Source organism: Gouania willdenowi, chromosome 9 (assembly GCF_900634775.1).
Source record: "Gouania willdenowi chromosome 9, fGouWil2.1, whole genome shotgun sequence".
Lineage (NCBI taxonomy): Eukaryota > Metazoa > Chordata > Actinopteri > Blenniiformes > Gobiesocidae > Gouania > Gouania willdenowi.
In genome coordinates, this window is record NC_041052.1 from 32,911,994 (window position 1) to 32,937,724 (window position 25,731).

A 25,731-nucleotide genomic window follows, 5' to 3' on the forward strand; every position below is an offset into this window, starting at 1 on the left:
GTCACAGGGTCAGATAACTGTGGCCTGATTTACACCGCAGAGGGCGGAGGAAGCCGTTTCCGTGGCGGCGGTGCTAGCCACAGCGCCGTCCTGAGGAGGAGTCGTGTTCATGGGCCGCTTCCCTGGAACTCAGCCAACAATGAGCAGACCAAACCGTATCATATCAAGAGCCGCTCACTGTGAGGATGAGGAGGAAGACGGAGGTGTAATTACGAAGCATGACACATGGCCTACGTTCACACAAACCATAAAAGAAAAGAGTCTGACTTCTATCTGCTGTCCATCACTCAGCCTGCGCGCGCACGCGCACACACACGCACACGCACACGCACACACACACACACACACACACACACACACACACACACACAGGAACACAGGAAGGATGTTTTTGAAGTAATTTTGTGTTATTGTTGTTTTGTGTAATGAACAGATGGATGCATGGAGGACTGGATGGAAGGACTGATTAATGGATGGATGGATGAATGGATGGATGGACAGATGATAGACTAAAGAATGGACAAATGGATGGATGGATGGACGGATGAATGCATGGATGGACAAATTGAGTGATAGATGGATGGACGGACAAATTAATGGATGGGTAGAAGGATGGACGGATTGATGGAATGCGCAGACGGAGTTGGGCGTGGCTTACCCCTGCAGCTCATCATCGGAGGGCGTGTACTTGGCGGTGACGTCGGCGAGGTCTCCAAAGATCTGAGCGCTGTAGATGGTGAGGCAGGCCAGCAGAATGAGCTCCTGCCAGGTGGAGCTCAGCAGGCAGGTGTAGTCCTCGATGGACAGCTCGCAGAAGAACGGCAGCTTCTTGATCCACGCGATCTGTCGGAACAGCAGCTCGTCGGCCAGACGGCACAGCAGGGCGAACAGCTCCACCTGGGTGACCCGGTAGCTGCACGGGGCCGAGGGTGTGCGCGTTAGCGTCAGAAACACACTGCAACTAACTAAGCTGGTATAAAGACAGGCTGTGAGCATGACCTCTGTGCTCACAGAACAGAATAAATATCTTTAAAAAAAACACACACACACACACAAAGGCCCAGAAAATTACAAAAACAAAACAAGAAACGCAACATACCAAAAGCACAAAAATATATAAAATGACAACAAAAAAAAACACACAATGACAAAATATTACAACAATAGAAAAAGTAGCACCAACAACACACAAAATGACAACATAAATGAACAAATCAACTATGAAAGCAGACAAAAACAACAAAACTATTCAATAGGACTTGGAGACAAAACAATAAAATAGACAAAATGACTCCAAAAATACACAAAAAAACAAAACAACCAGAAGAAAACAAAGTGACAACAAAAATACACACAACAAAAATCCAAATTAAAAAAGGCACAAAACAAGCAAAAACCACAGACATAACAAAAATAGACAAAAGGACAGGAATAATACTTGAGAATTAAAAAAAAAAAAAAAAAACACACAAATTGACAAAAAAAAGTAATAAAGGACATAGACAGTATTGTAACTCTGCCGTTGAGTACCGACTAGTTTGCAGTCGTGGGAGTAAATGTCTGACTCTCAGTGGTGTTTGAAACCAACTGGTGAATGTGTTACCTGGTGACTAACACACTCACCCGTCCTCAATGAGCATGGGCGTGGTCAGCGGGGTGAGGTCCTCGGCACCCACCAGCTGCAGCACCAGAGGGTGGGATTGTGGGTAGAGGCTGCGTGGCTGCGGCGCCAACAGGCCCGACTGGGCAGCGTAGGTGAAGAGGTGAGGCAGCAGCTGGTAGTGTGTGGACATGGACGTGTTGATGTACTGGTCCCTGAGCGCCGCCGTGTAGCCGTTCATCTCCACAGAGCGGCTGCAGGAAGCCACAGAATTAACGGCTAATCATTAGCTCTTACTTTTCTCAGCATTTAGCGTCTGTATTATCAATAACTCTCTCCGCCTTCAGACACGTTTACGTCAGTAGTCGTCATGTGACAGGAAGTGGGAAAGGCTGTTTTTAAATCTCTTTATAGTTACTGCCACTCAAGGTTGGAGTCAATTACATTTAAAATTACAAATACGTATTCAATTATCCATGCTCAATTACGATTACGTAGGCATTTTTTTCTATCCAATTACTATTATAGTAATATTATTTTTCCCCTGAAAGTCAAATACAATTACATTCTGAATTACTAAAGTTCAATTACAATTAATCACAATTACTAAGCGTTTAATGAATATGCCCATAAAATGTAACCTCTCTCTTGTTAGCTTTCTGTTAACTTCTTTTGTATATTAAAATTTATTAATTACATGTGTATAAGCCATACAACTGTAACATAGTTCCCCAGTTTTGTGTTTAATTACAATTTAATTACAGGTTTTATAGAATCCAATTACGATTACAATGGCAACATATTTTTTCAATTTAGATTAAAATTGTCTTCATGTCATATGTAATTACAATTATAATTGACCCCAACCCTGGTGCCACTGGTCGTGTGTGTGTGTGTGTGTGTATATGTGTGTGTTCCCGTTCCCACCAACTCTCTGTGCAGACTAAACTGTGTTACTTGTTAAATCAACAACTGTTCCTTCACACAGACGCACACTGCTTATACACAGACTGACTCACACAGAGACAGGGTTTGTCCAAAGCAACACATTCGCACACGCAATCAAACAACAGAAACACACAAAATGTCAACAAGGGACAAAAAAACCCCCCACTAAAAATACACAAAATGACATTTACACAGACAATGACGAAAGACACAAAATAATAACAAAACAGAAATCTACAACGGGAAAAAAAAACAACAAAATACACAAAACAAAAATAAACACACACTTAACAAAAAACACAAAAAATGACAAACCACAAAATGACAGCAAGAAACAAAATCACACTGAAAACATGCAAAATGGCAAAAATACACAAAACAACAGCAACACAATGGAAACAAAAAAACAAAAAGATGACAACACAAAAGACTAACATATTTAGCGGCGTATCGAACACAATTTTTTTCCTTTAAAGTTGAGGGTGTGGCCAATGTGGCGGTTCACTCTATGTGTGGATTTTTCAGTCAGTCGCACACATGTCAAGAGGCAGAATATTACTGACAGTCACCCCTACAGTGGAATGACTGAACTGTAACAGCCAATGGAAATTGCATTGAGCTAGTGAATACTTGTTTTACTATATACATAAAATAAGGTTGTTGATTGTTTAAATAAAAATCAAATACTGGTAATAAATGGAAGTTTGTGGAGCGATGCTAGGCTTGTATGCTTTACAGTGGGACGAGCAAATAAAAAGTACAATAAGGTTTAAAATGTAAGATATTTCAGCCAGTTTTTAATAGTAGGAATTAATAAATGCCATTAAGTTGTCAAATCAGGAGCGATCATACACAGGACTGTGACACGCGCACACACGCACGTATGGGGGGTGGATTGCTTCTAAATTCATGCGCACCAGTCTAACGCACGTGTACCGGCCTGCCTGCCAGGTGTGGCGTGAGTGAAGCTATAGCGATCAGGTGCCCTTCACTGTCGATCACCGTCTACATGACATGTAAATAGTTAGAAAAAATTGTTAGGCGCTTAAGCGTGCAGGCGTGTACATGTGTGCACGTCAGCAAGTGTGTGTGAGTGTTGAGTCTGTATCCTGTCCAATCACAGCAACGATCTGACTCAGAGCATAACACTACAGTCACGACCACTCTATGGACTGGTGTCGTGACACAGACTGTAACAGGACTAAATGGTGGTCCGTTATTCACTCACACACACACACTTACTGACTTGCAAGCGTATAAACGCCTGCTCGCCTAACAATTTTTTTCTAAGTGTTTACATGTCACACAGACAGTGATCGATAGTGAAGCGCGCCTGATCGCTATAGCTTCATTCACGCCACACCTGCGCCTACATGTGACTAATATATTAATGTTTGTTAGGTGCACATCCAGGTGTGGCGTAGGTGTGCATACGCTTTAATGTGTATGCACATTAAAGCACACATGCAGACGTGACTTGTGCATTGCGCCTGTGTAAGTCTATGGGAAATGTAGATCAAACGTACAGACGTGCAGGTGCAGGGTACGCGTTCGTTTACGTGTTTAATAGACTGGTGCACATGAATTAGAAGCGATCCACCCCCCATACGCGCACACGGAAAGAGAGAGAGCATTGAAACACTCTGGGTAAAGTAATCAGCCGGTTTATGATTACCACGTTACGTTTGTTCAGAAGCTATCGTGTCCGGATTCTGACTCTGTCCAGACTTGCCCTGATCACTCCAAAGGCTGATAATTCCATAAAAAGCTATAAATGGACTGATATGCAAACGCTGGCAGTGAGGAGGAGAATACACGGGAATATACAAAAACAGGAGCACAGCAACCTGCCTTCCTGCCTGTTCTGATTGGCGGAGTCGTTTGAATGGACCCTCATCAGCCAATAGAGTGCGGTTTATGTGATGGTGTGGCCTTTATGTGGATTTTTTCTTGGAAAATTGCAAAATTATTGGAATGAGGCCAATGCAGCGTTCAATAGCCCGGAAAATACAGTATATAGGAGCCAAAAGCACAACACGACAAAAAGAGACAAAATGAACAAAACAAATCCTAAATGAAAACAAAAACTGACTATAAAAATACACAAAAAACTAAAATACAAAAATTATCCCAAAAATACACAATACAACAACAAAAACAGACAAATTAAGTTCAGAAATACACAAACCCCAAAAAACTACAAAACAACAAAAATACAGCAAGAATAGGATTTCAAAACGAGAAACACAGAACAACAAAAAAAATACAAAACATTTTTAAACACCCACAAAAAGAGTGCAGAAATATTAAAAACACACAACACGAGAAAAAAAAAAAAACACAAAATGAGTAGAGAAACGCACTATGGGAGGCAGATTAAAGTGTGCACCTGTTAATTTGTGCACAGATCTGATTTGATAACCACTCTTCCCCCACGCAGATAAATCCAGTGTTTACACACACAGACACTGCAATAAATGTCGTCATACTTCTACCTAGACAATATTCGACCTTGGCGACGCGCTCGTCTCCACGGCAGGAACAGCAGATAATGTTCTTTGTGAGCTATCGCTCGCTGCACACTCAGGCATTCTTCTGCTCATGAATACCTTAACCATGAGTCTGGGTTAGAGAGTCACGGACGCCGTGTTATCGGCGCCGCGAGGCGGGCGGACTCACTTGGATGACAGCGTGGAGGCGGGCGACGGCTGGTTGCCCTCCGATGCCCCATTGCTTGGCGAGCTGTGGTCACTGTCGCCATTATTGCCCCACGTGTGCTCGGGAGCCTCATCCTTAAACTCCTGCCCCGACATGATGCGCTCGATCTCCTCCTCTGTGATCTACACACACACACACACACACACACACACACACACACACACACACACACACACACACACACACACACACACACACACACACACACACACACACACACACACACACACACACACACACACACACACACAAAAAGTTAACAGTCGAAAGCGGCTCATTTCAATAACAATAGTCCAATAACGTAGCCCCGCCTTTTTAGCCCTTTACCCTGTTCAGCCAGCGGCGCTACATGCTAAGCTAACAAAAACATTATGGACTGGAACAATAAAGTAGGTTTAAAACGCTGCAAATTTAGACCAAACATGACCAAAAAAAGTACAAAAAATAACATTAAAAAGTCACAAAATGACTCAAACACGCCAAAGGACAACAAAAACACATTTGTAGCATACCAAAATAACACACTGATAGCAAATGCAATGAAGCAACACAAAATACAAAAGTTTCTCCAATAGAGAAAAAACTAATTAAAGGCAAAAATATACCAAATTGTACAAACAATAGGGATGTAACGATTAATCGTAAGGCAGTTAAAAATCGATTCATAGGTATGAAAATTCACAATGATGCTCTGAAAATTGAATCGCAGTACTTTTTTTTAAACAGCCGAGGGCGCTATATATCCTTCTTGTCTAAAAGTGTAGAAGCAGGCGGAATCTGCTACTACTTTCTTTCTGGCCCCCATCTACCTTCAACATGTCCATAAATGATTCTTTACCCCTTTATCACCGAAAGAATATCTGTAATATTACTTGAATATCTGTAAAAGTCACGTTTTTTTCTCTTAGCTTTGTCTGCTAGCATAGCTTCTCTTCTTCACTGCAAGGATATCTGCATGCCAACCGACCACTGGGCTACCAGCGCCCTCTGCTGGTCCAAACAAATATCCGATGTAAATACAGTCAGTTATTTTATTTTTTAAAGTCCAATTGTTAAGGCACAAAATACATTTTCAGTTGCACTTTTAAATAAGAAAAGGAACTATTATGTAGTTTTGCATTGTTTACTATAGAACCAGAATTTAAATAATAAGCTGCTTCTTCATTTCTTTATTATTCCTTTATTTATTTCATTCAAGATTTATTTTTTGTTAAATTGCATTGTTTTGAATAGTTTATCAAGGGATTATTTTGACAATTAAATATAAAAGGCAAATAGTACAGTATTTTCTAGTTTTTTTTCCCCCCCAAAAAATTAAGGAACATTTTTCAATCATCATTTTCCTACATTCTCATTTTGTAAAATAAATCGTGAGAGAATCGTATCGTGAACCCAGTATCGTGAATCGAATCGTATCGGGAGTTGAATGAATCGTTACATCCCTAACAAAAAACACCCACAAAATCATACGCGCACACTGCAGATTGTTTATTGATGATTATAAATTAACTTTATCTTTTGTTGGATTTGTTTTCAAAGTCAAAATTTGGTGCAAAATGAGCGAGTGAGTGAGTTAGTTAAAGAGTGAGAGAGAAAGTGATTAAGAGTGAGAGTGAATGAGTAAGTGAGTTAGAAAGTGAGTAAAAGAGAAAGTGAGAGAGACTGAGTGAGAGAGTTAGAAAGTGAGTAAGAGAGAGAGAGAGAGAAAGTGATTGAGAGAGTTAGAAAGTGAGTAAAAGAGAGAGAGAGTTATAAAGTGAGTAAGAGAGATAGAGTGATTGAGAGAGTTAGAAAGTGAGTAAAAGAGAGAAAGAGAGAGAGAGCATGAGAGAGAAAGTGAGTGAGAGAGTGATTGAGAGAGTTAGAAAGTGAGTAAAAGAAAAAGTGAGAGACTGAGTGAGAGAGTTAGAAAGTGAGTAAAAGAGAGAGAGAGAGAGAGAGAGCGTTAAAGTGAGTAAAAGAGAGCGAGAGAGCATGAGAGAGCATGAGAGAGAAAGTGAGTGAGAGAGTGATTGAGAGAGTTAGAAAGTGAGTTAAAAAAAAGTGAGTAAAAGAAAGTGAGAGAGAGAGAAAGTAAGAGAGTGAGAGAGTTAAAAAGTGAGTAAGAGAGTTAAAAAGTGAGTAAAAGAGACAGAGAAAGAGAGAGAGAGAAATTAGGAAGAGAGTGAGTGAGAAAGTGAGAGAGAGTTTGAGAGAATGAGTGAAAGTGAATGACTGAAAGAGAGAGTATCTCTGCTCCATTGATCAGCAGTGAGGAGAACAAGGATAACTCCTACACTGGGTGCGTGTGTGTGCGCGTGTATGTGCGTGTGTGTAAACGGTGCCTTATGAGTGCGGTGGTCACGTGCATTTCTGACTGTTTATGATGGATAATGAAGCGGTGAAGGGAATAATCCTCCTGCTGATGATATAATGAGGTCAGGGCTGGCTCTAGTCACCACGGCAGCAGCAGAGCGCTGTTTCTCAGTGAATGGCTCACTGTGAATGCATCTTACGGACTCAAGGACACCACGTGTCACAAAAAGGAACACTAACCTGCACTGGCCCGATGCTTTTGTTCCTCCCCCCGGGCATCCCATCCTCCCGGATCGCTGCAGGACACACAAACAAACAGAGGAATCCATGACTACACACCAACACACAAAACAACAAAACAAACAAATCCTTACCACTCGTTAAAAAAGTGAAAAAATCCCCCAAAAAATAAATCCCAACAGACAAAATCCCAAAGGACAACAATTAGAAAAGTTGATGAGATATTCATTAAAAAAATCATTGACAAAATCTCAATCAACAAAAATTCCAAGTGAAAATAAATCCCAACTCTTTATTCCCAAATTTTGTATTTTGGGAATTACTCTGTGTTCTTTATTGTCATTTTGCTTCATTTTGTTGTTTTGTTTGTTCATTGTCATTTTGTTGTGTATACTTTTTTCATCTTCGGGTTATAAAATGTCCAACCTTCATCATCATTTTAATACAATGTTTGTTATCATATGTTTCATTAATAATTTGATTTACTCTGTGTGTGTGTGTGTGTGTGTTATAATCCAGCAGCAGGAGTTTAATAATAAGTAAGAAACAACACAGACTGGGGGTGCACACCAATGTTGACCACAAGGGGGCAGCAGAGGTCTGTGACGGTCCATCAACTTTTCTCTATTTATTTATTACATTTTTCTCTATAAGGTGCTGTGTCACATTACATCCTTAGTTCTTGCAAAAGTCACTGTTTTTATGATTTTATTTTAAATCATAAACTGATTATTTACATAAAATCAGAAGGAGGAAAACTTTACAGTTGTGGAGAACATGTAAACTCCCACAAACTCAGTGTTTAAAGAAAATACACTTTAAATCTTTGTAACATTCAGGAACAATGTCAGTCTGTAACATTTCTACTGTATTACACAACATCCATCAATCCATTTTCTGAAACACTTGCTATAAAACAAAAAAACTGAACCAAAAAAAACCAAAAGCATCTAAAGCAACAACCAAAGTACACAAAATGACTTCAGAAACACAACAGTGCATATATGTCTATATACAACTTTGTGGATATAATATATATTGAATGTGTATTGTAAAAAATAGTAATATTCGTTTAATTTTTTTGTGATATTATCTAGAAAGCCTTGTTTTGGTTTTGTGATAGGGTAGGTGTGGATAAGCTTTTGCTTCTTAAATATAAAAAACATTTAAAAGAAAACATCTTTAGGTCGTATGACAATTTTGAGAGTGTGTAAAATTATTTAATTAACAGCAGCAATGGCTGGAAAACAGGATTCTGAACAAGTGTATACTTCCACCCAGTATGTGTGTTATGCAGTATTATATGCAATTGTTTTTGTTTTCTGGAGGGAAGCCATTTACATTAAATCTTTTGTTTATTGTAATATTGTGTTTTGCATTATTGCATTTATTATTGCATTTGTTTGTTTCATATTAACCGACACCCTTTCGGTTGAAGAGGTAGATTCACGTAATAAAGCTAATCTTCATGTTTCAGGGTGATAAGATGAACACAGGGAGAACATGCAAACCCCCTCCCAGAAAGAGGCTCCTCCCTTGTGTGCGGGTGTACAGTGACGGTCGGTTACCTTTGCGGTTCATCCCCATCTGCAGACACTTGAGCAGGCGGCAGTACTGGCAGCGGTTGCGCTGCTTGCGCGACATCTCGCAGTTCTTGTCGCGGCTGCAGCGATACACCCGCTTGTTGCAGATGCTGCGTTTGAAGAAGCCTTTGCAGCCCTCGCAGGAGATGATGCCATAGTGCAGGCCGGTGGCTCGGTCTCCACAGATAAGGCACGTACGCTGGTCCGCCGAGTCATCTGCACGGAACGAGCACAGGGGCGAAGTGTTAGAGGCACACAGTGACTTCAAAAACACAAACAACAAGAAGGAAAAACAATTCAAAAAACAAGAAAAACATGTAACTAAAAGAATAACAAAAAACAAGGAAAAACAAAGAAAAGAAGAAAAACACAAAACAAAGAAAACAACAAGTAAAACACAAAACTACAAAGAAAAACAAACCTAAAAGAATAAAGAAAACAAGAAACACACAAAACAACAAAAAAAAAACAAATCTACAAACAAAGAAAACAAGAATAACACAAAACTATGAAGAAAAACAAAGAAAACAACAAAAACAAAAAACTACCAAGAAAAACAACGAAAACAAGACAAAACATAAAACTATGAATAAAAACAAATACACAACAAGAAAAACATAAAACAACTAAACCACACAAAACAAAACAAGAAACTGATAAAATAAGGAAAAAAACAAAGAAAACGACAAGAAAAATTGAGAGCAACATAAAACAAGAAAGAAAAACACAAAACAATCAGAAAAAAAACACAAAACAATCAGAAAAAAACAGAAAACAAAGACTAAACCACACAAAAACAACAAGTTAACAAAATGACTTTAAAAACACACCAACATCCATTGTTGACCCACTTGCTCCTTCATACAAACACCAACAAAACCACACAAAATAACAACAAAGACACAGAATGACTCAAAGGACCTGTACTACGAAGCTGGTTATCAACACGTTCACTTAACCCAGGGTTTTCAAACCTGGATCAGTGCACGCTTACATAAAATGGGCGGAGATTTCAGCGTCAGACCAATCACAATCACAGAAAAACTGTGCAGAGCAACTTATGTCACAATTAAGGAATAATTCTTTAAAAATAAGAATTAAAATCCATAATTCAGACCAAAAACAACACTGTTGCTGCAGAAAAAGCAAGAAGGAAGAACGATGAGGGATGGCTAATCTAAAGCTAACCTTAAACTCAGAAACAGTGTCAGCCATGTTTTATTCAGAGACGATTGGTTAACAGGCTCTCCTTTCAGCCAAGCACGGCCACGCCCACTTCAACAAACTATACATCACTCACAGCTACACATGCGTGTTTATGTTACTGCTATAGTCGTATGTGTTTATGTATTTCGTTTTTTGTTGTTATTTGAGGGTTTTTTGGAGTAATTTTTTAGTCTTTTTGTGTGGTTTTGTTTTCATTTGTGTGGTTTTGTCATTTTGTGTTTTGGAAGTTATTTTGTGTGTTCTTTGTTGTCCTTTTGTTATTTTGTGTTTTTATTAAGTCATGTGCAGTTTTTTGTGTGTATTTTTTATGCCATTTTTTGTCTTGTTTTGTGTGTTTTTGTTGTTTTTTTTATCTTTGCTGTCATTTTGTTGAAATTCAAGTTTGTTTGTCGTCATTTTGTATTAAACATGTATTAAGATATACAATCAAGTGGCTGTGAAATGATGTTCTGTTACTATAAAAAAAAGCATTCTTTTCATTTATTTTTTTGGGAAATTAAAGAAAGAACTTTGAAAGTAACCAATTACATGTTTTGAATTAGAGCCATTTCTCTTGCTGGTTCCTAACCAGTCTGGATACCATTTTAATCAGAGCATTCCTGACTTTTCCTTTATCTCTTTGTGTGTGCACAGTGTTAAAGTCTTTAGTGTGACAATCAATGAGCAACTGTTTTCAGGTTATCTTCACTCAAATACGGCCAAATATTGGAAAGTTACAAACCTGCAGAGTCTCAGAGTCAAAGTCCAGAGAGAGAGAGAGAGAGAGAGAGAGAGAGAGAGAGAGAGAGAGAGAGCACTTCACAGAAAAAGAGCAATTGTGGGTTTCTGTGCATCTTTGTTGTCGTTTTGTGTGATTTTATTTTCACTTCGTGGGTTTCTATTGTATTTGTGTATATTACGAGTCACTTTGTGGGTTTCTGTGCATCTTTGTTGTTGTGCATAATTTTGTTCTCATTGGCCACGTTTACATGGGAACTTTAATTCCTTTTTGATTCAGAATAAAAGTTAAATCCCCTGTAAACAATATAAACACTTAATTCCTAATGCAAATTTAAAACCGAATTAAACATAAATCCGAATCAGGTTGCTGGTTTATTCCAATTTTAATTTCGAATTAGGTAATTCCTCAATCGAGTAAACACTTAATTTTGCTTTAAGTTAAGTCGGGTCGTTCAGTGCATGCGCGACTTGCCGCGATGACGCGCTGGTGATGACACAATCCAAGATGGCCGCCTGAGAACCTTAGAAGACATGGATTTATGAAAAGAGTGGATGGACAAAAGCATAAAAGGCGGACATTCACACAGACTTATTACGCACACGGACATCGGTAAACGGAGATGGCTTCACCAGACGAGTGATACTAAAACCTGGAAACAGAGTAAATACATCCCCATTCTGCAAGAAAAGGCTGTAATATCACCAAGTTTATCATTGTACCAGTTGTTACAGCTACTATCTTTACCATGTACAAATATTTATTCCTGGTTATTGTTTTCTGGAGTTTTACTGGGCTTTATTTACCAATGATTAGCTCCTATCTCCCTTCTGAGCTGCAGAGCAAAGTTAAATCGTGTGTTATTGTTGAGCTGCTGCTTCAAAAGTACAATCAAAATAAAGGTGAAAACAGTTTGTGTGGTGTTCAGTGTTTTAGTCGAAAAGAAAAGGTTTGTTGTGCGTTTTTCCCGATAGACGTGATACACGTTCACTCCCTGTCCTATCCAAGCCTTCCCAACCCCCAGACTGAAAACAGAATTAAATAAAGCTGAATAAACCTGTTTTCTATGTAAATCTCAATTTGAATGACTATTTCCATGTAAACATGAAGCAGAACCCTGGCCACGGTTACATGATGTTTTTTGATTCGGAATGAGTTATTCCGAATCAAAAAAACTTAATGTAACCATGGCCACTGTGTGTTCTTGTTGTATTGTGTGTATAATATGAGTCACTGTGGGTTTCTGTGCATATTTGTTGTTGTTTTGTTTTCACTTTTTGTACATTTTATTAGGAGTGTCCCGATCCGATATCAGCCTGAAAACGAATATCGGATTCAAATTTCTGATTTTAAATTTTTTTCAAATTCATTTTTATTATATCTATTCAATTGTAGAATACTGTAGATATTATGTTGAAGGTTAAATTGCCTGTAACCAATTGGTTAATAATAAATGGGTCAGTTTTTCTCATACCTACTGTTGCTGACTATTGTTGTCTGTTTGAGTAACATCACTGACAGCCTTTCCTAACATTCTACACTACTAAATAAGTAATAAAAGTACTGTATGCATGATTCATGCTGATCAGATCAATATTGATATATCAAAAATGAAAAAGTTACACTATCTGTCACAGTGGGTTTCTATGCATCTTTGTTGTCATTTTGAGTGTTTTTTTGAGTCATTTTGCTTAATTTAGTTTGCTTTTTGTGTATTATGTATATATACATACATACATATTAGTTGTTTTTTCTATTTTATGAGCCATTTTGCGTATCGTCGTGTTGCGTCTCGTGCACATCTTTCAGGACTTTCTCTGACAGTGGCTATTTCATATTTCTTCCAAACATGTTGTGTATCTTTCCATGTGAGGGAGAAGGAAACCTGAAGATGACTCTTTGTGTTCCTCGTATCACAGGTGGTAAATGTGATTCTCCCTCTGACGCTGGGAAGGAACCCAGAGAGCAGCAAAATGACAAAGTATTGGAAGGAATATGAAACGCCGCTGCACAGACTGTCACTCCGTCAACAAAGTGTGAGGAAAATCTTTTTTTGAGGAGTGGCTTGTCATTATTAATGCAGTCAGTTTTCAGTCATGTTATCAGAAAGCTTCATATTGTGTGAGGCTGTAGAGAACACACATGCTTCCGTTCAAACGTCTCTGTAAGTTCCTCATAAAAGGTGGTTGGAATTTAAAAGAGGGAGCACCAAGCAACGATTATTACAGTTTTACTTAAGTAAAAAAAAGTTTGTAAACACACACACAGAAACCTGTGTGTGCCTGTTGTAAGCGCTTGACCTCTACTTATTAGATGGTATGTGTGTGTGTACTTTTGTCATGTTATTTGAGGACATTTTTACTACAACACACCTACTGCCTGAGGATCTTTCTGACCTCCTCTCTTTGACAATCATCAATGCTCCCAAATGTCCTCATTCATCAATAATTCGGGAATGGAAGTATGTAAAGTGTGTTAACCTCACACACCTTCTGTGAGGTCACTGGAGACCACCACTCAGTATGTCACGTAAACTGGCTGGATTATTGTGTTTGTCCAAAGGGTGTGTTACACTCTGGTCCTTAAAGCTGATATCTGAGAAACAGCAACAGCTCTACTTCCTCCCCTGCCTCTGCCAATCTACCAGAAGCCACGCCCCTACTTTTCTGCATGAGCATTGCAGAACATAACAAGGTTGCATTGATATCTGTCTATGGGTCAGGTAAGAGCTAAAATCATATTTACCTGTTTGCTGTTGTGGCCTTGTTTCCGTGCACTTCCACATTCACTTTGATTGGCTACGTTTACATGGGAGCTTTAATTCCTCTTCAAAGCAGAATAAAAGTTAATTCCTCTTTAACCTGACCGTGTAAACCAGGGGTGCCCAATCTTGGTCCTCAAGAGCCCCTAACCAGAATGTTTTAGATGTTTCTCTCTTCCAACACACCTGATTAAAATGACCAGGATCGTTACCAGGCTTCTGCAGAGCTTGATGATGAGTTAATCATTTGAATCAGGTGTGTTGGAAGAGGGAAACATGTAAAACATGCTGGATAGGGGCTCTTGAGGACCAGGATTGGGCACCCCTGGTGTAAACACACAATTCCTAATGCTAATTTAATTCTGAATTAAAGTTAATTCCGAATTAGGTGGCTGGCTTATTCCATCTTTAATTCCGAATTAGATAATTCCTCTTTTTTTGTAAACATTTAACATGGTTAAAGCCTCTTTAAGTTAATTCGTATCGTTTTGCGCATGCGCGACTTCCTGAGATGACGAGCTGGTGACGACATAATCCAAAATGGCGGCAGCCCGGACTCCAGCCAAGACTATTTAATAAGAGCCTTAAAAACATGGATATAATTAAAAGAGTGGATGGACGGAGGCATAAACATGCAGACTTTCACACAGATACACACAGACTTATTGTGGCCATACCAGCCTGTCATTGCCCGATCCCGTTAGATCTCAGAAGCTAAGCAGGTCTGGGCCTGGTTAGTAGTTGGATGGGAGACCAATGAGAATTCCAGGTGCCACAGTGGGGTGGCAGTCACCCAGTGGTATATGTCATTGTGCCCTTGGGCAAGGCACTTCACCTACATTGCCTAGTATGAATGTAGTGCGTGAGTGAGTGTTGGTGTGGTCGGAGGGGCCGATGGCGCATTATGGCAGCCTCGCTTCCGTCAGTCTGCCCCAGGGCAGCTGTGGCTACAATAGTAGTTTACCACCACTAAGTGTGGAGTGAAAGAATAATGCCTTAATTCTGTAAAGCGACTTTGAGTGTCTATGATAAAGTGCTATATAAAACTGATGCATTATTATTATTATTATTATTATTATTAAACACACACTCAGATCAGTAAACTTTACAGGCTTCACCGGACAGCTGGCACTAGGACCTGGAGGCAGAGTAAATGCATCCCCGTACTGCATGTACAGGCTGTAATATCACCAGTTTATCATTTTGGAACAATGACTGCAGACGAGAACACATCACAAAAAAAAAAAAAAAAAAAAAAAAAAAAGGGAAGAAACGAGGTTGGATGTAAAATTATCTGTGTTCAAATTAGGGGACGGATCTAGATAAGCATAATGCTTTTTTCCGTCGCCCTTTCCGGCATGTAAAAGGACAAAAAAAAAAAAAAAAACAATGATGTGATTTTGCTCTGAATGTCAAATGAATTTCTGTGAATGCAACCATGTCGGAAATGAACTGAATAAATAAATAATAAATAAATAAATAAATAAATTTTACCAGTTGTTAGAGCTACTATCTTTACCAGGGAGCTAATATTTATTCCTGGTGATTGCTTTCCAGAGGTTTACTGGTCTTTTTACAGGTGATTAGTTCATATCTCCTTCCGCTCCGCTGTCCAAACTGAAACCGTGTGTTATTGTTGAGCTGCTATTTCAAAACTATAATCAAAATAAAGGTGAAAACAGTTCTCATGTGTGGTGTTCTGTGTTATAGCTGACAATTAAAGGTTTGTTGTGTGTTTTTCCTGATAGACATCATACGTCATGTTCACCCACTGTCAAATCAGAGCCTTCCAAACTCCCAGACCGAAAGTGGAATTAAATAAAGCCGAACAAACCAGTTGTCAACCTCAATTGAGAATTACTATTACTATGTAAACACAAAGCAGAACACTTTAATTCTGAATTATTTATTTCGGAATAAATAATTTCGAAATAAAAAACATGAAAACCTTGGCCATTGACAGTCTTAAAATCAGGAAGTCAAAGCCTATTGGTTGGGTGTTCTCGGCAATCGTTTCCATTTGTATAGGGGTCTATAGGACAAAGGAGGGACTTATATACACTAATGTATATGAACGACCATCGGCAGTAGACCATAGAAAATGATTAGTTAGGTATTTTTTCGCATTTCAAAAGAATCATAGATAAAAAATGAATTTCTCAGAAACTCCAGATATCAGCTTTAAGGGTCACACAAACAGGACAATGTCCTCATACAGTAAGTGCCATTAAAATATTGTGTATGTTTGAGGACATTTTCACACTCTGACAAAATAAAGACGTCCTCATTTTACCACTCACTCCCTGCCATGGTACATCTTTAAAAAAAAAAATGCTTGCACACCTTAAGGCCAAAATGTCACATCACAAATTCCTGAAAAATTAACTCCAGGTCCTCATGTCATCAGTACAGTCTATGATTTTCTGTTTCTAAATTTTCCCCACTCCATTTTGGAATTTACACACTTTTGTGTCAGTATTTGCATTTTGTTTCCATTTTATCATCTTTAAACTTACTGAACTCAAACCAAACCTGTTTAAAGGGAACACAACACCAGTTTTGATATCTAATGTTTTTAACACCATCTTATTCTATGAAACAATTTATGCTGATATTCTGGAACAAAACGCTTCTTAATTCCGCTGAGCATATGAGGCCATCAATGTAACAAAACTATTTGTGTGTGTGTGCGTGGGATTACAATTTGTAAAAGAAAATGTCTGTGCTAAATCCATTCTGTGTGTCTGTATTAACATCCGTATGCGTGTGTCATTGAACTGGGACTCTATTGGACTTTTGGAACACATTTGTAACTTTTTGAAACTTGTAATTTGTGCAATACCGCTAGAAAACACTAGTTGCCGCTGTTATCAAGTGACAGATCATCCAATCGGAAGCAAACTTCATTCAACACTTAATTTTATATGTATATATATATATATATATATATATATATATATATATATATGTATATATATATATATATATATATATGTATATATATATATATATATATATATATATATATATATATTTTACAACTTATCAGTCATTTGTTATATAACTATGTTATATCTTATTAATGAGACACACATTCATAAAACATGTTTGCCAACCAAACCACCTCCAAATACATAGAAGAGGAAACTACCACCAAAAAAAGGAGAGAAAATGGTTCCCCTTCATGTTCAGATGAATCTAAGAATTAGATGTAGATAGACATTCAGCCTTATCCATATGAACTACAGTAGGACTTCTCAAACTGAGGGGCACAAACCATGGCACTAGAGCCGTGGTTCTCAAACTTTTTTGGTTCAAGTACCCCCTTCCTCTTATTTCTGAATCCAAGCTCCCCCTATGTCCGGCTAGAACATTAGAACATTTTAATCAAGAGCATTTCTATTATTATTTTGTGTTTTTTGGTGCCATTTTTGTATTTTGCTGTTTGTTTTTGATGTCATTTTGTGAGTTGCTGATAATATTTAGTATGATTATTATTTTTAACCAAAAATAAATATAAAACCCCATATTTTTAATGCTTTCATTGGTTAATTTTCCTTTTTCTCTCAAACACCCCCTGTAGTGTCATCGTCACCCATTTCAGAACGACTGCACTAGAGGAAGGATAGCAACATCCATCTCCTCAGTAATAAGACGGAACGCTCCACTGCTGCTTATTTCCTTCCAAACTGGCAACACACACACACACTCACACACACACTCACCCACACACTCCATATAGCTGCTGCTCAACAAAGCCTATAGTTTAAATAGCAGTGATGTCAGATGTGTTCCATATTGAGACATAAATATTAGACAGAGCAGAGCGGGTGCGCGTCTCGGGCACGCTCATCTCAGCAATGCATGGTGCTCATCTGAGAAGTTCCTACAGTTGCTTCATAAAAACAGGCTCTCCACACACACACAAATGTAAATGTGTCATTAGTATGAGATAAAAAATGATATTTCAACAGCTGAAGAAAGCTTCACATTGTACTTTCGTTCTACGTCATAACAACCCATATATACGATCATGCTCCAAAAAGATATGTTGTGGACGCATCAACATGACTTTTGGTGTCATGTGCCCTTTAATACGGTTAATGGAGTTACACACACACACGCTGAGATCATGTGAGATTTGGTGTGAGATTTGACATCAGGCCATTTGCTACACTTGCTAAAGCTAACATTAGTCCACCTGTTTTAGAGTGAAAAATGTGGTGGAAATGTGTCAAACTGTCCCAAAACATGTGGGTGAGGGTTGAGTCTGTGTCATACAGACTTCAGAAGGTGAAGTCTGTTATATCGCCACATATTACATCAGCTTTTCTGCTCCGATTTACATTTCCAAATTGTGTCTGTGATATTTTCCAAAAACATGTATGTGAGGAAATATTCAGTGTCAAATTAAAGTTTAATTTCTGCTTGATTTTATCGAAAAAATAATATAAACAATAACTAAAAAAGCAATATTGCCATTTCTGTTTCAGCAAATGAATTCCGTATTTTCCGCTTAAGTCCTCGGCTTTATAAAAGTTTTGCATACTTTATAATTCAGGGTGTTCATTAGTTTATCATTTTACTTAAACCTGGCATATCAATGTGTTACACTGTGGTCCTAAATCACACAAACCTCACAGAAACGTCCTCACAAGTGACATTAGCCAAGAACAAAGTACGGTTTTAGCTTAAATCTGAATAGATACACGTATGCATCTGTGTGTGTGTGTTGTGTGCGCGCGCGCTTTAAGCCTCACACAGGGTTCATGTGCTAAAGCTAATTAGCAGGAGGTGGGGGTCTGTGGGGTAATTAGCATTTAAATAGAGCAGCTTTGGCTCCAGCGGACACACTGTACGCAGACAATGGAGCGCGGGATTAGAGTTTAACTGTTTCACTGATTGACTCGATAGCACACAAAGGTTAACCCGACTCGGAGAGGAAGCTCAGTGTCCCCCCGTAAAGCCTTTCTGTGACGTCACAGATGGTTAGCGAGCCCCCTGATCAACCGTTTGGGTGATAAATGGTACAAAGTGTTAAACTTAAGCTTCAAAGGAAAAAATTCAACTTTCCTCTGACTCTATAATCTCAGATTAAGAACCAACTTGTGAATGAATTCATGATTAATGAGTCTTTTGCACTAAAATACACCATAAAGATTTAATTTCCTCTAAAAAGCATCACAAGCCATTGCACGCTAACACCAAAGCTGGTGGTTACGGAACGAGTCAAGTTAAAGAGTTGAATCTTTGTACTGAATCAGGACTCATAAATCGTCGCAGAGGATGGTGCTGAGGAGACAAAGGACGTGAAGTCAGCAAACGGGATTAAAGGTCTGAGATGATTTGGTTCTAACAGAGTTATAGAACCAAGAGGCGGATTCCTAGAAACGAAAAGGACTCAAAGTTTTGTTTATTAAACCCAACTAGTAGAACTGATATCCCAAATAATCCGGGTTAAGGAAGCAGGAAATTCACACGACTCGAATGAACCACAACAATTTCATGGTTGGCTCAGAGGAAGTTATATTCACCAGTAGCATCTGAAACATTGGATATGACTTGGATAAACAGGCACAGACCAGGGCTGAAACTATCCTCAGAGACTCAAAGACTCATTAGTTGTATTATTCTAATGAATCAGTGCATTCATCTTAATGAACAACAAATAATCCAAACAACTTCTAATCCGAATCACAAGAATCAGATATAATATGACAGGGAGTCGATGAAACGCGGACAATCAAAGTAAATATCAACATTAAACTAAGGCACGCTAGTTTAGTGAGTAAAGCAAATAGACAAAACAACAACAATACACTAAAATATAGCAAAAAAATACAATATTACAGAAAAACACAGTAAGAACTAAGTAAAAAATATAGAAAATAATCCAGAAACACATGAAAATACTACAAAAATGAACAAAACAACAGTAACACACAAAATCACTCAAAAAACAGACAAAATTACAAAAATTTACAACAAAAGTACACAAAAAGTCAAGAAACAACACAAAAAACTTATCAGCAAATCCACAGTACTACTACAAAAAAAGACAACAGAATTACACTGCATTGACTGTAAAAAATTAAAATGACAATGCAAATACACAATATGACTCCTAAAGACACATTTGACAGGTAAAGTAGACAAAATGACAACAGAAATGCACAAAATGACTTATAACAAGTAAAACAACAACAGACAGAGTGACAGAAAAACACACAGTTTCTTTAAGTATATATTTATGCAATTCTGTTGTCGTTTTGTGTACTTTTTGTATAGTTTAGTTTTTTATTTTATTTTACTCATTTAGAATATTTTTTTATTATAAATACCTTATGTGTGGTGAGGGCATGTTTTGAGATGTGTGAGCGCGTATGCGTACGTGTCTCGCCATCTGTCCTCCTAGTTGCCGTGTGGGACTCTTACGTGGGTTCTCTCACACACGCTCATGCACATACGCCGTCACAGGTTGTTGAAAACCGTGAGACAGCACATTAGTGAGCTATTACACGGACAGTTATATGGTTTAAACAATGAGAAATTTGTCTGCATGAGACTCACCAGTGGCTTCAAATGATCTATTCAGAGAGCTGTCCTGAGCACCGTCATGGAGACGGAAGAAGAAATGAAGTCTGTGACCCGTGATTTAAAGGAAGTTTGGGATCACGCGAATAATTTTAATTAACCATGAAATAACTTAAATAACTTTTAGCAGTCCAAAAACTTTTTTAATATTTGTTTTTAATATTGACCTTCTTTTTTAAACCCAAACAAACTGCGACACAGTGACGTCATGAACGGGTGACCTGACCCGGAACCGGAAGAACCGCGCTCAATACCAAGAGGGAGCCGTAATCTTAAAATTAAAATTAAGGTTTTGAACGTTTTGCAACACCAAATTATTCCAAAATAACGGATGCACACACTTGGGGTATTTGGAAGCCGTTGACACAGTTTCAGGTCGAACAGACACCGCGCCGGGCAGATATTCGCTTCACAAATACAGACACACACGGACAGAACTTTCCTGTTTTTATAGGTAGATGGTGACATGAATGTACATAATGTGGCCCTTCCATCAAACAAACACATTTTTGCGGCCCTCGCTGTGATAAAAGTTGCTTTAGTGAGTGCTGGACTCTGAGAGAACAGTGAGAGCAGTTACAAATGCACTGATTAAAATCCATTAGAATTCAGGATGGTCCTAAAGTTTGAACGATTCCTTTAAAGATGTGCATCATTTGTTCTGCTGTGAACACACAACCAATGACCGGACAAGTGGACTCCGCTGTGGGTACAGACGGACTAGAGTCATGCTTTACCTCCATTCTCCATTCTTGTCCTGTGATGTAGAGCTGACAGGGTGATGGAACAAATACCCATCAAACAAAAATGCCAACTAAGAAAAACTTTACGGGGAAAAAATCCAAAAGGACAAAAATCCTAACCACCATGAATCTCAAAATCTTTATGAACGAAAACCAATGGTCAAAAATCCCAACAAACACTAATCTAAATGGATAAAAATGTTTCTGTAAAAAAAAAAATAAAGTTTACGGATAGGGGTGTTGAAAAAAATCGATTTGGCTATATATCGCGATGTTACGTCGTGCGATTCTAGGATCAATTCTAAATGCATCCATATTGATTTTTTTATTACAAAAAATGATACTTTTTTAACCTTTATTTAACCAGGAAAGTCTTTTCCACTGCAGGAGACATTGTAACTGGACAAAGAAGTGCACTGAAACCTGGGCATGTTGACCTAACTTTCTGCATTTACATGTTGTTCTAGACATACCTCAGTTAAGTTGCACTAAAGTCATGTTGGTTTAAAAGCCACAGGCAGATTGTGTTATTTTTTATTTTAAGTTGTTGGCTCATGGCATGTTAAAGCCAATGTTTTGAGTGTAAAATATGCCAATAAAATATATTTCATGCATAGTGTTCTCATGAAGGTGTTCACATTTACAGATTTGTTGTTTTTTAAGTCATATATAAAAATTTAAAAAATCGCAATAATCGCCTTATACTTTAATATCAGGATATATCACCAGATGCCAGGCAATACACACCCCTACTATCAGAGAAAAATCCCATTAGATGAAAATCCCAATGGACAAAAACCCCAATGGACTAAATGTGCAAAAATCCCCAAATCCCAAAACTCAAAGGGTTAAGATACCAGCGGACAAAATCTCCAGACTACAATAAACAAATAAACCAACAAACTAATATTGACTAACCTTCTAACTGTAAAAAAAATGGTTTGTTATTATTTTAATTTTTATTTTTTTTACATCCGACTGGGATTTTTTTTTTCATGGAGGATCAACTCTGCCATAACTAAAAATAAATACCTATTGATATGTAGTACCATTGATAAATAAATCATTCAATACCTAAAAATATATGCAATAAATAAATACATCACTAAATACCTACATTGATGCCATAAATGTCATTTATTAATTTATTTGTTTGTTTTTTATTTATGCACTAATGAAATGTAATGCAGTTACGTGGGGCTGTCCACACTGTCTGAACTTCATCTGTACAACATTTCATTGTACGTAAATAAAATAATTTAAAAAATAAATACATACATAAATAATTAAATGTAATTTATGGCATTTTAGATATTAGGCCATTTATGTATTTATTGAAGGTACATATATTTAGGTACTGAGGGATTTATTTAACAATGGTACATATCAGTAAGTATTGATTTACATATTTTTATTATTAATGGCAGAGTTTTTCATCCATAGATTTTATCTGTTTGGATTTTGTCATGGATTTGATAGAACCTTTTAATGCAGCCATGGAGCAGCGAGTTTCGTATGGATGGAGGACGTGTGTGACACGATGAGGTGAAGCGAGTCGCTCAGCGGCCAATCAGATTAAAGCGAGTGCGTCCTTACTGTAAGTGACAGGTGGCAGATCAAATGAAGCCCATTTGTTCCACTTCCTTCACTCAGTCACTTGGTAAATCTGTCGCCTGCTCTTTCAAGTGCACGGCCAGCTTCTCTCTCACACACACACACACACACACACACACACACACACACACACACACACACACACACACACACACACACACACACACACACACACACACACACACACACACACACACACACACACACACACACACACACACACACACACTTAGAATAATCACCAATCAGAGCATTACAACAGGAAACATGAGTTTGTGTGTGTTTATGTCATTAATTTGTGTGTTTATGAGATACTTTGTGTGTTTTTCTTGTTGGTTTTTGTGTCTATTGAACAATTCTGTATTTTGATTATTTTCTTTCTTTTTTTTTTTTAAAAAAAGAAAAAAATATATATATGTTTTGATTATTTTCAACGTTTTTGGAGAAATGTTGCATCATTTTGAGTTGGTTGGTGTCTACGGAATCTTTTTGTGTACTTTCTCAGGTTTTTGTGTCTGTTTTTTTTTAAGTCTTTTGTGTAATTTTGTTGTGTGTGTTCTTGGAGTAATTTAGCATACCTTTAAATCCATAAGTGTGATTTCTAAATAATTTGAATATTTTTCTGTCATTTTGTGTGTTTTGTGAAACATTTTGAGTATTTTTGTTGTCCCTTGGTGCATTTTCTGTCATTTCGAGTTCATTATCGACTTACATTTTTGTAGTTTTGTATGTTTATGGATGCATTTTGTGTGTTTTGTTGTTTATTCATTTCACAGGGACAGGTGCATGTTAGATTGCTGTGCATTGTGTCTACGGGTTCATTGTGTGTACTTAATTTTAGTTTTTGGAGTCTTGTGTATTTTTGGACTCATTTAGTGTATGGAACCATTTTGTGTGTTAATCATTTTGTGTATTTTATTTTCTAGAGTTTTCTGTGTTCTTGTGTGTGTGATTTTTGAGTTAATGTGTGTGTGTTTTTGCTTTAATGTGCTGTGTTTGATCCATTTTTAGAGTCAGAACTTCTTTAAACGTCAGAGGAAAAGAACCTCTGATGCAGTTACAGCTTTAATTAAACGTGGATGTGGCAAAATGTTCCCACATTGATATGAGACGAGCAGAGGAGACAAAAACGTCAGTCCCGACAGAAAAAAAGTCTTTGTCCTCCCAAGAAGAAAAGAAATATTCCATCACAAGGTCGTAAAAGAGAGGATCAAATCCCCCCGAGGTGACGATAAAGAGTCGTAAAGACTCTGCTTCATCTTGAACTCCACCCTCTGCTTCTCCCTGTGAACCCCCGACACACACACACACACACACACACCCCCCCGAGGCTCATTAAAGCTTGCATTGTTTCCCAGAGGTCAGCCTGGGTTTCATTCCAAGCTTTAATGCAAACCAGGAGATACAAGCAGAACGTTTTAAACCATACAGGCACACACATGCGCACACACACACACGCATTTACTTGTTCAGATTGTGACATATTGCGACTTATGAGTACCATGGCGTAACACAATGTTATTTCACATTTAGTTAAATAAATGACAAATCTTGTGTGTTCAGATTTAACCAAGACAAGCACAAACAGGTAACACACACTTTACATCATTTACACACTTTATTCAGGAATGTGTAATGCATGAGGACATTCCAGACTGTTTGGACTGGGGGCGTTTTTAGAAAGTGATACGATGGCTACGGTTACATGAGAACTTTAATTCCCCTTTAATTCAGAATAATAATTAAATCCTCTTTGAAAAAAAATTAAAAACGACCTTGTAAACACCTAATTCCGAATAAGAGCCTTAGAAGATACGGATATAATGAAAAGTACAGAGTATAAAAAACAAACATGCGGACATTCCAAATTATTTAATTCTGAATAATGAATTCCAAATGAAAACACATTATGTAACCGTGGCCAATGATTGGCAAAACAAGGTGGTCTTGGTGTTTTGTAGGTGTGTCTTCATAAAAATGTCGATAACAATCACACTCACACATTTATCTGTTCAGATTTCTGCGTAGGCGATATTTCAGGTAAAGTTTCTTGTGAGGACTTTGTCAGGTTTGTTCAACTTATGAGGACCACAGTGTAACACTGATATTTCAGGTTTTGATGAAATGCGAGATCAATGGGGACACAGAATTTTAAATTTTGCATGATTTATTTTTACTTTTAACTCACAATCTTGTCTAAAGTACTTGAAACCTCTTCATCAGTAAAAGTATTTTAAACTTAAAAATGACAAATTAAAAGTAATCTGAGAATATCAATCAAGTTAAAGTTGTAAAGTAACTATTATATCAAAAACCGACGTACAAGTACAAAAAGCTTAGAATATAAACAAAAAAATATATCATTTGATAATATAAAATGTGTATTTCATATTTCATCGATTTCAACAACAACCTCTGAGTCTCTGCTGTGTAGCTGCTGCATTAGCCAGACTTTATTATTAGACTCTAACAGCATTGGAAGTCATAACAACAATCAACTGATACACATGAATCTCCAATCTATCCAAATAATTGAATACAACCATCAATATATGGTGCCTGGGTCATTCCGTGCCATTTCAACAAATGGCCGACACACTTTGGTCTCAAAAAAACTTCTCATGTTCTACACTTTCTCCCCCAAAAAAAGAGAAGTAGAACATAAGAAATTTTTTCATATTTAATATGTT

At 37.7% G+C, this 25,731-nt stretch overlaps 1 protein-coding gene and 1 pseudogene across 3 annotated transcripts in view; one reads left to right on the top strand and one right to left on the bottom strand.

Annotated features, from left to right (window-relative positions):
• Window positions 1-25,731, bottom strand: part of nr6a1a (nuclear receptor subfamily 6, group A, member 1a) — a 118,168-nt gene that overhangs the window by 9,008 nt on the left and 83,429 nt on the right. For all 3 annotated transcript variants that reach the window (XM_028458434.1, XM_028458432.1, XM_028458435.1), the window contains 5 exons: window positions 9,370-9,600; window positions 7,802-7,857; window positions 5,228-5,388; window positions 1,624-1,854; window positions 659-913 (listed from right to left, as the gene is read on the bottom strand). In XM_028458434.1, the coding sequence (XP_028314235.1) occupies window positions 659-913; window positions 1,624-1,854; window positions 5,228-5,388; window positions 7,802-7,857; window positions 9,370-9,600 (934 nt within the window). The remainder of the gene's footprint in view (window positions 1-658; window positions 914-1,623; window positions 1,855-5,227; window positions 5,389-7,801; window positions 7,858-9,369; window positions 9,601-25,731) is intronic.
• On the top strand, window positions 14,754-14,871 carry LOC114470491 (uncharacterized; annotated as a pseudogene).